The following is a 12,805-nucleotide window of genomic DNA, read 5'->3' on the forward strand; positions in this document are numbered from 1 at the left end:
CCTGGTCAGACCTTACAAAATACAACACCTTGCACTTCTTCGGGTTGAATGCCTTTTACCATTTCTGAACACACTTACTGTACCTTGCTAATCAAGATCCCCTTTTAAATTTTGATAACCTTTTTCACTGTCTATGATACCAATTATTTTAGTGTCTTATGAAACATGTCTTGCAGATTCTCATTCAAACTCATCATCATTATTATTATGTGCCGTGTCGTATGACATGGGTGATCATGGTCTTCCATCTGTCTTTAATTTGATCCTTGCCTGCGAGGAAGACCTCCTTCACACCGTTCTTATTCTTTTCTCTGTCCATGGCCAAGATTGCTCTTCGCAATTTTTTCTACAGAAGTGATTTGCCATTACATTCTTCTGGGCAGTGTCTTTACAAGATGGGTGACCCCAAACATTATCAATACTCTTCAGAGATTTTCTGCCTACCGTCAATGATTGCATAACCAGAACTTGTGATATGGACCAGCTGCTCACACAACTATCCACTACTTGCTTCCAAGGCTTCATATGACCCTGATCATGGGGCTAAGCATGTGCTTTACCTTGCCCTGCAGGCCAGCGGAGGGAAGGAGTGGCTTGCACATCCTTTGATAGAGACATTTCTTTACCTCACCATAAACAACAATAGTACCACTAGTTAAAGTTCAAAGTAAATTTATTATCAAAGTACAGATATGTTACCATTTACAACCATGAGATTTATTTTCTTGTGGGCATACTCAATAAATCCTTAATAAAATAATAACCATAACAGAATCAATAAAAGGTCACACCAACATGGGTATTCAACCAATGTGCTAAAGGCAACAAGCTGGGAACATTTCAATAATGTGACAAGTGAAGTTGAGTGAAGTTATCCCCTTTGATTTGAGAGCCTGATGGTTGATGAGTAATAACCGTTACTAGCTTCCAGTCCAAAAAAAACAATCTTCTACTATCATCCTCTGTTTCCTCCCATCAGGCCAATTGTCTTTCTACTTAGCTTGCTTCCCTTGGATCCTATGTAACCTAACCTTCCAGATAAGCTTTTCATATGGGATCTTGTCAAAAGCTTTGTTAAAAAAATGTCCACCATGCTGCCCTCATCAGTCCTCTTGTTTACCTCTTCAAAAAAACACTAAGATTTCTGAGACACAACTTCTCATTCACAAAACCTTTCTAACGATTCCTAATTGGTCCTTGTCTATCCAAATACTGCACGATGTGTCTCTCAGAATCACCTCCAGTAACTTACCTACTGCCAATGTCAGGCTCACTGGCCTCCAGTTTCCTGGTTTGTCTCAGCTGTCTTTTTTTAAATACAATAACAGTACAACATTGGCCGTCTTCAACATTTACCAGAACTTTACCCATGGCTAAAGATTTTATTTATTTATTTATTGAGATACAGCACAGAGTAGCCCTTTTGACCCTTTGAGTCGTGCTGCCAAGCAACCCCTGATTTCACCCTGAGCCTAATCATGGGACAATTTACAATGACTAATTAGCCTACTAACTGGTATATCTTTGGAATGTGGGAGGAAACCGGAGCACCTGGAGGAAATCCACATGGTCACGGGGAGAACATACAAACTCCTTACAAAGAGCAGCAGGAATTGAACCCAGGTAGCTGGTATTATAAAGCATTGTGCTAACCACTACGTGACCATGCCCCCCACCCCCATGTAGGTTGATGTAAATACCTCTGTAATTTCTTCCTTAGCTACCCATAAGGTTTGAGTTCTCACTTGGACAGGCCTTGGAAACTTAGCTCTTAAATGTACTTTCGGATTGTTAATGCCTCGTCTTTGGTATTTCGTATATTCAGTAGCCCAAGACATCCCAACTTATTTGTCCCAATTCCTCAACGTCCATCATTTTCTCAACTTATGTAGCTTGAGATAATTGCTCCCCATGTAAATTCATGGCAGACATTGAAATGAATTTCTCTTAATCAACAATAATTGATTTTGTTGTAATGCAAATCAAATATTATAGTAAACAATACATCAAAATTGTGGTAATCCACTATCTGAAAGGTTAATACGTGGCTCATCAGATGCTGATTCCTGTGCTCCTTTGAAATTTACTTGGTTCAGTTAAGATTGTTTTTTTCTACTCTATAACATTTGTTTCAAAAAGTGAATTAAAATGTGTTGAGTATTAATAGAATAACATTCAATAATCCAAGACAGCCGCTAATATGGCACCGCTAAAGTGCCGAGTGTCCCAAAGGTGGTAGTTCACAGAAATGAATAATTATTTTTTTAAATTATCAGTAATATATGATTATCTAGGTTTCACAAAGGCATTATGGATCTGTAATATAATTTCTACATTAATATTCTGTCTTTAGATAAGGGCCAATATTTTCATTAATCTTTTTAACCAATTTATAGTTGCCACTAATTTTTAGAGACTTTTATTCTAAATTTCTCTGCTCTTCTACAATTCCCAGCTTCTTATCAAATTGAAAATATTCTCATCTGTCTTTACCAGATCCAAATTGGACAGCATCTCACTTACACACATTGAAGTCCACTTGCACAGTTTTGCCTAGTGGGTGGACTGGTATTTTAATATCGTCAATGTACAGTACTTTTCCATCTTCTTTGTGGCTTCATTAGAAATTCTGTGAAAAAATGTGATTTTATACCCATGATCAATTCTCATTCTACTATTTCTAAACAATTTTTTTCCAAAACAATAGATTGCTTTCAATTTCATAACAGAACATGATTTCTTTTCACATTAGGGGATGCAATCCAACGTCAATGGGACAATAAGACAAATGAATCCCTATGATTCAAGAGCATTGTCTTTTAGAAGCAATTTGGTAAGAACAAATACTCATCACTGCTTTATAATATTTTCATTTAATTTTGGTAGAATGGCAGTAAACACATAACTGAAGGTCTCAAATTAAATGACAGAGCAAAATATAATTAAAATTGTTCTTTAGCTTCATTCTATGATTGGTTCTTTAAAGACCCAGGTGTGTGGTGCTGGCCATCTGATCATTATAAAATATTGGTTCAGCTATTGCACGATGATCAGTTCAGAGAACAGCACTTCAGGAAAGAAGGCAAGTGGAAATAGAGAGACAACCTGTTCCTGTTACAGAGGAGTCAAAATCTAGTGATATTGAATAAAGTTGATTGACCAAGCAACCAATTTTTGCATCGGGGAAACATTTCTTTGAAGTAAGAGATTTGTGTCTGGAATGTACCAAAGGTAGCAGCAGAGGCCGATTCAATTATAGTAATTCCAAACGGAACTGGCAAAGCATCAGAAAGGAAAAAAAATGCGGTACTGGGGAAGTGTGCTGTCGGATTAATCTTACATAGAGATGGTACAGATTGGCAAGCTTAATGGTCTCCATTTCTTAATAGCAACAATTTTGTGAAATCATGATGCTCTACACTCCAAGAAAAGGAACTTGCATGACTTTTCTTTCAGTAGAATATATGAGGGTGCATGGGCTTGCTCTGACCTCAGTTTCCCAGGATGCTGGCTGTGTTTATGGAGCAGTGGGTTTCCCTTCAAACCCAGAGTTCTTCATTAATAAAGGGCTCCCAGTGCTTCCAAATACATTCTTATTGATACATAGTTTCCTTTGTTCCTAACCATTGCAATTGAAAGATTCTGTGCTGGAAATGTAGTAAAAGTTGAAAATATGTGTAAAGTGCAGGAAGATTTACTAATCCTTAAAGACTGCAGTTCACTTATTCAGGAAGATTTTTCTTGGAGAACTTAAAGTTTAATAAAACTCTTGATTTCTTTCAAATGTAGATTCGTCACTTGAGGGGAGCATGATCAGACCAGTCACTAGCTCCTTGACATTTTGGGAATACAGGCAAATTTATTTGACAAATAAACAAAACTTGGTACCAGCGGTCATGGAAACTTGAGGAAATATTGACAGCAAAGATTTAGCATGATTCTTCAATGTTCTGTAAACATTCCCATCTTGAATGTTCTGCATTCGAACATAAATGATGAAAGGAGGAGGAGCGGGGGATGGGGGGCAGAGTTGATGAGAGCAGGAGGGAGGCTGAGGACAGAGAGAGGAAGAGAGGGAAATAGGAGAGCAGAGAGAGGAGAAAAAGGAGAGCAGTCTTGGTTCAACTGCATTGTAGGTGAAGATTACATCCATAGTATGGCAAAGAATTTTGCACATCTTATTCCAATTTACTTATACAATATGTTTATGGGTTGAATCCACAGAATGTCTTATGACTCGGCCTATTCCATTTACAGTTCATAAATACACCAATAGATCTTATTAAAGCATAAGATTTTGAGGAAGCTGGTAGAGTGCTGTGATAATGTTTTTTTTAAGTGGAGGACATCTAAGTCAAGGCAAGGCATCCATGGGATAAAGTGACTCCCACTTATGTATGAGTTTAGGATGAATTTCTTTCTGCAGAGGGTCATGAATTTTGGAGTCCTTTATGCCAGAGACCAGTAGCTGCTGAGTGATTAACTATACTTGGAATCTGGTAATGTCCTCAATCCTCAGATACTGGTTTCCTAAAATTGCCTTGATACTCAGGCAGCCGCTTTGAAAATCAAAAGAGTTAACTTTTCAGGCCTAAGGCTCAGCTTTAATTGAAGATGATTTCAAACACACCTCAGCCTGGCAATTACTCAAAGTAGTCTTTTCCCATGTTTGGAGGTGTTCAATCTTGCAAATTATTAAAGGTTGTCTACAGCACTGTATCTTCATTACACAATTACATCTTCGGTAATTTTAGTGATGTAATTGCTCCTTTGTGCTTGGTCACAGCATCTTTAGCTTGTCAGTGTTACAAGTCTGCACTGTCCTCTCAAGGAAATATCACTCTGATTCATATTTTGACTTTTATCATATAAAGGTGATTTGATAAGGTAGATTCTGGGTTTATTCACATATTGAATGGATTTTACTCCAGGTCCACTATGGTTACTGCATTTGGACTTGTCTCTTTATTTGAAGATGGTTATGATTATGGCATTTCTGCACTCCTCTGTCAAAGTTGGGCATTTTAGACAAAGAGTCCAAGGGCTTAATGTCCATCACAGACATTTTTTTTTTTGGTGTTTTGGGTGGTAGGGTGCCTGCACTGAATAGTTTGCTGTAGTATGGAATGAAGGACAAAGCCATGGTTGAGGAATTCTTCAACGTGTTCTTTCCTCTTAGTGCTGATTACCTCCTCATACAAGACATTTGCCTCTATTCTTGGCTTACATTTAGGGTGGCCCTTTGGTGTTTGGGCTGCAGATGAAGAATCATCATCATTGTTACTGAAGTGTTGCTGGACCTCCTGTGCTCATCCTAGCAAGCTGTTAAGTAACAGGTTTTCTAGTCTTCAGGACCTAAGGAGCTGTTTCTTTTCCCCGAGGTCTGGTGGACTTCCAACCCAAGCAACTCCCGGTCATACTTACCAAAATTTTCCTGGTAGAGTAGCAGCTTGAAATTATAGACAAGGAAGGCATTTTTGAGTTAGCATGAGGTTGCTGGTGAAGGTGTACAGGTAAGTAGCCCTATTGGTGAGCACAACTTAAAATGCAACTTGTATAACCGTATTCTTGGCTTATGGCATAGTCACCATTAGAAATCTAAATAATCATTGTTTACTTTAGTAAGGAACAAGCTAATACATTGTAAAGCATTGATAATTTTTAAATGTTATTTAATTTGATTATTTTAACTTACTTTAAATTATTCATCTTTCTTGTAATTGTAGAATACTTATGGAGACGGCAGATTAAGAATGAATAACATGTCACAAAGATATAGCATGTATGGTTTGGCTAACAGGCAGAGTATGGTAAGAACAATTAACTCTGATGTTTGATCCTTTGTTAAAGAAATATTAATATATTGTACATAGGCTGCAAAATGTGGAGAATAGAAGTTTCGATCTCGGCCTAACTGTGCATACTCTCTAATCAGCATGAATATAGTTATATACCTTAATACTTGACACTGGGTCAGATGAATTAGTGCCCAGGATATGAAATCAATATTACTCATAGGTTAGGCATTAGAACTCTGAAAATATATTTTGAGCATACTGAGGGTGCTGCCTAACGAAGAGAGCAGTGATCATGGAATGAAATGCTGGGTTCCCACTGGAGATCATTCTTTTTCCCAGCCCCACTAATGGACTTTGTTTAAACCCTGGCTTAGAATCACAGGTGATTACTGCAGTTGGTTATCAGGAAGTTACATTTGCTCTAACCAAGTCTCTCTTTGCCATTGTTTTGCTGGGCCCTTTCAAGACTCAAGATTTGAGAAATCCTAATACAGGAAAGCCCCATCTCTTCCTTTAGCAATTACAGGGAATACCATCCCAAAAATGCCAATTTAGAAAGTTATATAGTATAGCAAGTGTATTCATGTTCATATCACTGAGCTCCAAGTTCCTTTTCAAGTTACAGTGCGAATACACAGGAATTCCATACATTTTCAGGGCCTACATACCATAATTTCCTCTGTAGAAGTTCATTTCATTGGCCAGCAATTTTGAGGGAACCATGGACAATCAAGTGATTGCCAAGTAATGAATTTCCATGGTTCCACAAAACCACTGGCCCGCCCAACATCTCATTTCATCATTAGTCTCCATGTTGAAAATTGGAAAAAGTTGGATTGAAGAGTTGGAAAATTTCCAACATGGGAATGAAAACTCCAGGCATTTCAGTGGGGGTACCCAGACCAGAGACTAGGAGGAGAAAAGTAAAAAGTAATTTACCTATTTTATATTAATATTGTCAATGTCTTTTAATCTGTTTACAACATTATAAATGTTTCTTCAATTATTTGTAGTAATTGTAATTACTCTGAGCATGTGATATTTATAAACTTAAATGTTCACCTGGTCAGGTAGGAGGTGAGGGTTTAGTCATGCTTTGCCTCTTAGGGAAGCACAGTAGTGTGGTGGTTCGTATAATGCAATTACAGCACCCATACTATGGGTTTAATCCAGCTGCTGTCTGTAGGGAGTTTGTACTGTATGTTCTCCCCGTGACCGTATGGGTTTCCTCCTGTATTCCAAAGACGTACGGGTTAATAGGTTAATTGGTCCCATGGGTGCAATTTGGCAGTGTGGGTTTGCTGGGTCAGAAGAGCCTGCTAACATGCTTTACCTCCAAGTAAATAAATAAAATCTAAGACCGTCAGGGTGGTCTAGACTGGGCTTCAGTAGAACACAATCGAAGGCGAATTTGTCTTCTAAGGACCCCTATGTCTCACTGCTCAAACCACAAAGGCAAGTACTCCACTCTTTCAGTCTCATGCATTTACCCTAAGTAAGTGCATGTAGATAGGAGCCATCTTCATTAAGGCCAATTCAGCTCAAAGGGCCCCAGGTCTACAAATAATGCAACTGATGTACAAGGGGGAACAGAAGAAAGACATGCAAAATATAATGCAGTAAGGGTCAAAAGAGCAACTATTGCCGTAGGTTCTTTGGCTGAAGTTAGACCACTCCCATGAAGCCAGCAGGGTATCCAGCAGAAAAGTTGAAAATGCAACAGTGTAGTATGAATGGAATCTAGAAACTAAATAGGTCTGATTTAAAACAAAATGAGGCAAGAGAAACACAAAAGAAAGTAGGGATCAGGTGGAACTGGGCAAGGGGTAGAATGAATCTTGGTGAATTTTGGATTGGTTGGAAAGAAACAATCAAAGCAGATTAAGATGGTGTGAGTCATAGTCATAGGACCTCAGATTTATTGCTGGAGGGGAATGTAAAGGCAGGAGGGAGAATGGCTGGGCTTCCTGTAGGATAGCATGTTGTAGGAGGGTGAGAGACCAAAAGAACCTAACTACAACGTAGGCACAAAGTATTTTGTCACTCAATGGATGAAGTAATAGTGCATTCATAATAAATGTTTTTAGTTTCTTGGACAATTAAATTAAACTATTACTTTTCTTGGTAGGACCATTCATCACATGCAAGTTCTGTATTCAATTCAAAGGATTCTTTGTACTTCAACAGGGCACAAGATTGGGGTGCCAGGGAAAGGATGGTAAGAATAAATTTTATTATTATGCCGTTATCCAAAACATTCCTTTCTGTTCTAGAATGTTCAAAGTGGCACAGGAAACTAAAGTACAAATAACATTTTATAAACACAAGAAATTCTGCAGGTGCTGGAAATCCAAAGCAACACATAACAGATGCCAGAATTAAAAGATACAGGGAGGGGAAGGAGAACGGCTAGTAAGAGATAAGTGAAACCAGTTGGTAGGAAAGGTAAAGAGCAGGAGAAGAAGGAGAGGAGAGAGGACCGGGGAGAAAGGGAAGAAGGAAGGGACCCAGGGGGAGGTGATAGGGAGGTGAGAAGAGCTAAGAGGCTAGAGTGGGGAATGGAAGAAGAGGCGAGGGAGAGGGAGGTTTTTTAACAGAAGGAAAAAAAAATGATATTCATGCCTTCAAGTTGGAGGCTTCCCAAATGAAATATAAGGTTTTGTTCCTCTATCCTGAGGATAGCCTCATTTTGGCACAAGAGAAGCCATGGACCATGCTGCATGTTGAATGGGAATCAAAATTAAAATGTTTGACCACCCAGAAGTTCTGCTTTTGGCTGATGGAGCGGAGGTGCTCAACGAATTAGTCCCGCAATTTATGACTGGTCTCACCAATGTAGAGAAGGCCACATCAGGAGGACAGGACACAATAGACAATGCCAGCAGATTCATGGGTGAAATGCTCCCTCATCTGAAAGGACTGTTTGGAGCCCTGAATGGAGGTGAATGGGCAGGTGTAACACTTTTGCTGCTTGTAGGGATAAGTGCAGGGAGAAAGATTAGTGGGGAAGGATGAGTGGACAAGGGAATCATGGAGGGAGCAATCCCTGCAGAAAATGGAGGGGGCGGGGTGGGTGAGGTAAAGATATGTTAGGTGATAGGATCCCTTTGGAGATGGCAGAAGTTGCAGAGGATGATATATTGGATGTGGAGACTCATGGGAAGGTAGGTATGGACAAGAGGAACTATGTCACTGCTCAGATGGCAGGAAGATGGAGTGAGCATGGGTGTTTGGGAAATGGAGGAGATGTGGGCACGTGGCCAAGTGGTTAAGGCGTTTGTCTAGTGACCCAAAGGTCGCTAGTTCGAGCCTCAGCTTGGCAGCATGTTTGTGTCCTTGACCAAGGTACTTAACCCCACATTGCTCTAGTGTCTGTGCGAGGAGTGGCGCCCCACACAGACATCCAATCTGCACCTTGTAAGGCATGAAAATGCCCGACGCAGGCCTCTCATGGTCTGAGCCGACGTTCCCTCCCCCCCTTGTACTTTCTCACCCGAGTCATTCAAATAGATGGCAAATGATCCCTGAGGAACACCACTAGTCACAGAGACTGGAGGTCTGAGAAACAGTCCACCATTCCTACCTCCTGCTTCCTACCATCAAGCCAATTGTGTATCCAGTTAGCTAGCTCTTCCTAGATCACATGTGATCTAACTTTCCATAGAAGCTGGCCTTTCAGAAACTTAAAAAAGACTTTACTGAAATCTACAGTATGTCTACTGCTCTGTTGTCATTGAATTTTTTGGTTACTTCATTCAAGTTTGTGAGAAATGATCTCACATGCATAAAGCCGTACTGACTATCACTAAGCAATTGTCTGTCCAAATGCCAATTCTTGTGCCTCCAGAATCCCCTGTAGTAACTTATAATGTTAGGCTGAGTGGTCTATAGTTCTCAAGCATTTCTTTGCAACCCTTCATAAATAAAGGCTAACCATGAACCACCCTCCTGTCTTCTGTCCCTTTATCCATTGCTAACGATAATACTGTACATATATCTCAATCTGGGCACCTGCAAACTCCTCTCCAGATAAGTAAATTGCACCTAATGAACTTGCAGATAATAATGCAGGAGTTATCTTAATAATACCTTAGAATATATGTTTATCATTTATCAGAAATGACCATTATTTAAGAGAATATTATAGCAAGTAAAAGAAAATAATTGATAATGGTAAAAAACAGAGGATTTTTGATTTAAGGGATGATGAGAAACAGAAAATATACTATACTACTGGTGTTAGAAAATCACTTGCCTCGAGGATCATTTTTGTACAATCTGTAATGGAATTTATATCAAAAATAGGATTTCCAAATGCCTATAGGATCTGCATAGATCTTCTGTAATGTCAGATTGGTGTCAGATTTAAGTTACTTTATGCAGTTTGGTGCCTTGATAGAAACAGTAAAACACACGGTTGACACCACTTCCAAGCAAAGTAGAATATTTGTGTAGAAACATGTCTTCATGACACTCAAAGTTCATTTCACAGCAAGCTAAAATGCACCTAACAGATTAAGTTCAATGTAGAGAGCTGGTAATATGGAAGTGTCTATAAGTGCGTCTCCTTTAAATTCTGCACCCATCCTTTGCTACAGGCAGTCTTGGGTCTTTCACCTCCAAGTTTTACTTGTTGCAATGCAAATCCATCCCATATCCATCTCATCACAACTGATCACAACCAGACCCACCATCTTCACCATGTGATAGGAATATCTGCCTCTGTGCCCACTTTCCATGGTGACCTTGCATTTACTGAATGAATTTACAGCCTTTAATTTTTTCCTCACCCTGATTTTGCTTAACTGCAACCAACTCTAGTTTCTTGGTTAACCTTACCAACTTAAGTCTTTAACAGTGAAGATTCCAAATAGGCATAACTTAGCACACCTTTTTCCTTATCAGAGAACAAATATCTTTACTGGGTCTGCAAAATTGGTTCACTGTGAAACTTTAATTTGGCTGCTGCCTTACTAACATTGATCTGTTAGATATAAAGGAGAAGTTGGTCTCCATAATGTCTAGGTTATAGAGAAAAAATGAAGAAAACCAATTTCCATGCACAAGCACCCTGGAAATACAAAAACAAGCATTTCAATTCTTCAAGTTATTAGCTTAATTGTAGGGTTTGTGATGGAAGAGTTCATGGTTCATAATAACACAGATTTTAATTTTTAGAACTGATACTGATTTAAGATAATATTTTATGATTTAGAAAATCATACAAAATCATAAACAAAGTGATATCTAGTTTGATTTTTATTACTTCTAGGACATGGATGCAGAAATTATAGAGGCTGTCTATAAGCCTTGTGTATATGACGATGAAGGAGAAGAATCAAGTAGGCTAACTCTTGATTCCATCAGCAGGATTGAAGATAACATAAGCTTAAGCTTCTTGAATGATTTGGGACCAAAGTTTAAAACACTGGCAAAAGTATGTCAAGATAAGAATCCACATTTAAGTCAACAGGAATAGATCAAAGCTGTGCTTTCAATGCCTTTTATTCAGCCAATACCTAATTAAATTGCATAACTTCAGCTTGTGACATTTGAATTGAGATAAAAATGATATTTCTCAATGGTTCTGTATTCAAATCCATTATTACATGTTGCAACAAGGTTGCACATTGAACCAAGATGACTTCATTGTGACCTCTAAGGCAACTCTATGCAATACCATGGAATATTCATATATTTGAATTTCTGCTGGATTTCCTAGATTATCACGACTGGTTGATCATGAGATTAAAAAAGCAAATTCAAATCTTAGAAAATTAACCAAAATGATATTTAGTCCAGCGTTTTGGAAATTTCTGCAGTAGACCAAACAAGTGAGGAGAATTATACAGGAAGTTAAATTCCATAAATTGTAGTTTATACAAAAACTGGGGACTAGTTTTGACTATGTTTTTGTGATTTTTATAGCTCTGATTCATTGCCAAGTAAGGATTGAAAATATGTTCAGTTTGCTCTTATATTTTCTTTGCAAAATTATTTTAACTGTTTGAAAAGGCTGTAAATGTTTCATATAGCAAGAGGAGTTAGCATTACATTTTTTCATGTAAAGAACCATTCAATTATATTAACATTCCTTTTCTCAGGGCATTTTCAGTGTTGAAACACAGGGTTAAATTATCATTTGGCACTACATTAACAAAACAGCTTAAGTAGGGCATCATCATTCCTGGCTTAACTGCAATACTTATTAGTTAGACTAGTCTGGAGTAGTTGCCTCTTGCTACATGCCTCTTCTTTGGAAAAACATTACAAGAGTGAAAAAACACCCTGTAAACCACTTCATTTATTTGCCCTTTTCTTCAGAGTTAACCAGGGAAAAGACACTGTTACTGTCAAAATCCAGCTTGGTGAGGGGGATCCTCCTGACATTTCAATTTTGCTTGACAAACTTCAAGTGAAGTAGTTTGAGGTCAATATTGTAGTTGCAAGTCTTGGCTCAATGTTATCCCACTAGCAGAATTTTTAGTCTATATTTGAATGTAAGGTGATAGGTTCACCATTTGGAATTCCATGTTCTTCTGTATTAGCTTTATTTAAATGTTATACTGGTGTTTTGGAACAGTGGGCTGTGTAAATATTGTGTATTTTTTGACAGGGATTTGAAAAATGTACATTGAGTTGTTTTAGACAACAATTCTTTTGGAGTATGGATTATTTTGAGAATTGGTGAAGCTGGTTTTGATCTTTTAAGTATGCAACTTTAAACACTTTATATTGTTTTGTTTAAAAAGGGTTTATATGAAATATAGTTGAATATGAAATACTGTATGTTTAAATATCCTGATTTTTTTCTGCCTGTTTACCAAGTACAGAACAGCAGCAATAAACATTGTTTTTTTCCTTAGAAGTCTACATCAGCAGTTCAGCTGCAACAGATATTGCTGTCCACACTAGTAGTGGAAGTCCCAGCATCACACTCACACTCTCCAGTGTGATATATAACTCTACTGTGCTATTTAAGGAGACCATGTACATTTAAAATCTGT

At 38.2% G+C, this 12,805-nt stretch overlaps 1 protein-coding gene across 1 annotated transcript in view; it reads left to right on the forward strand.

The window, feature by feature from the left end:
- The window catches only part of LOC140210552 (cadherin-like protein 26), a 35,471-nt gene extending 24,194 nt beyond the window's left edge, over positions 1-11,277 (forward strand). Inside the window, exons 11-14 of the mRNA XM_072279605.1 lie at positions 2,753-2,833; positions 5,727-5,810; positions 7,927-8,016; positions 11,071-11,277. Of these exons, the coding sequence (XP_072135706.1) occupies positions 2,753-2,833; positions 5,727-5,810; positions 7,927-8,016; positions 11,071-11,277 (462 nt within the window). The remainder of the gene's footprint in view (positions 1-2,752; positions 2,834-5,726; positions 5,811-7,926; positions 8,017-11,070) is intronic.
- Positions 11,278-12,805: the final 1,528 nt, after the last annotated feature.

Source organism: Mobula birostris, chromosome 2, assembly GCF_030028105.1.
Source record: "Mobula birostris isolate sMobBir1 chromosome 2, sMobBir1.hap1, whole genome shotgun sequence".
NCBI lineage: Eukaryota > Metazoa > Chordata > Chondrichthyes > Myliobatiformes > Myliobatidae > Mobula > Mobula birostris.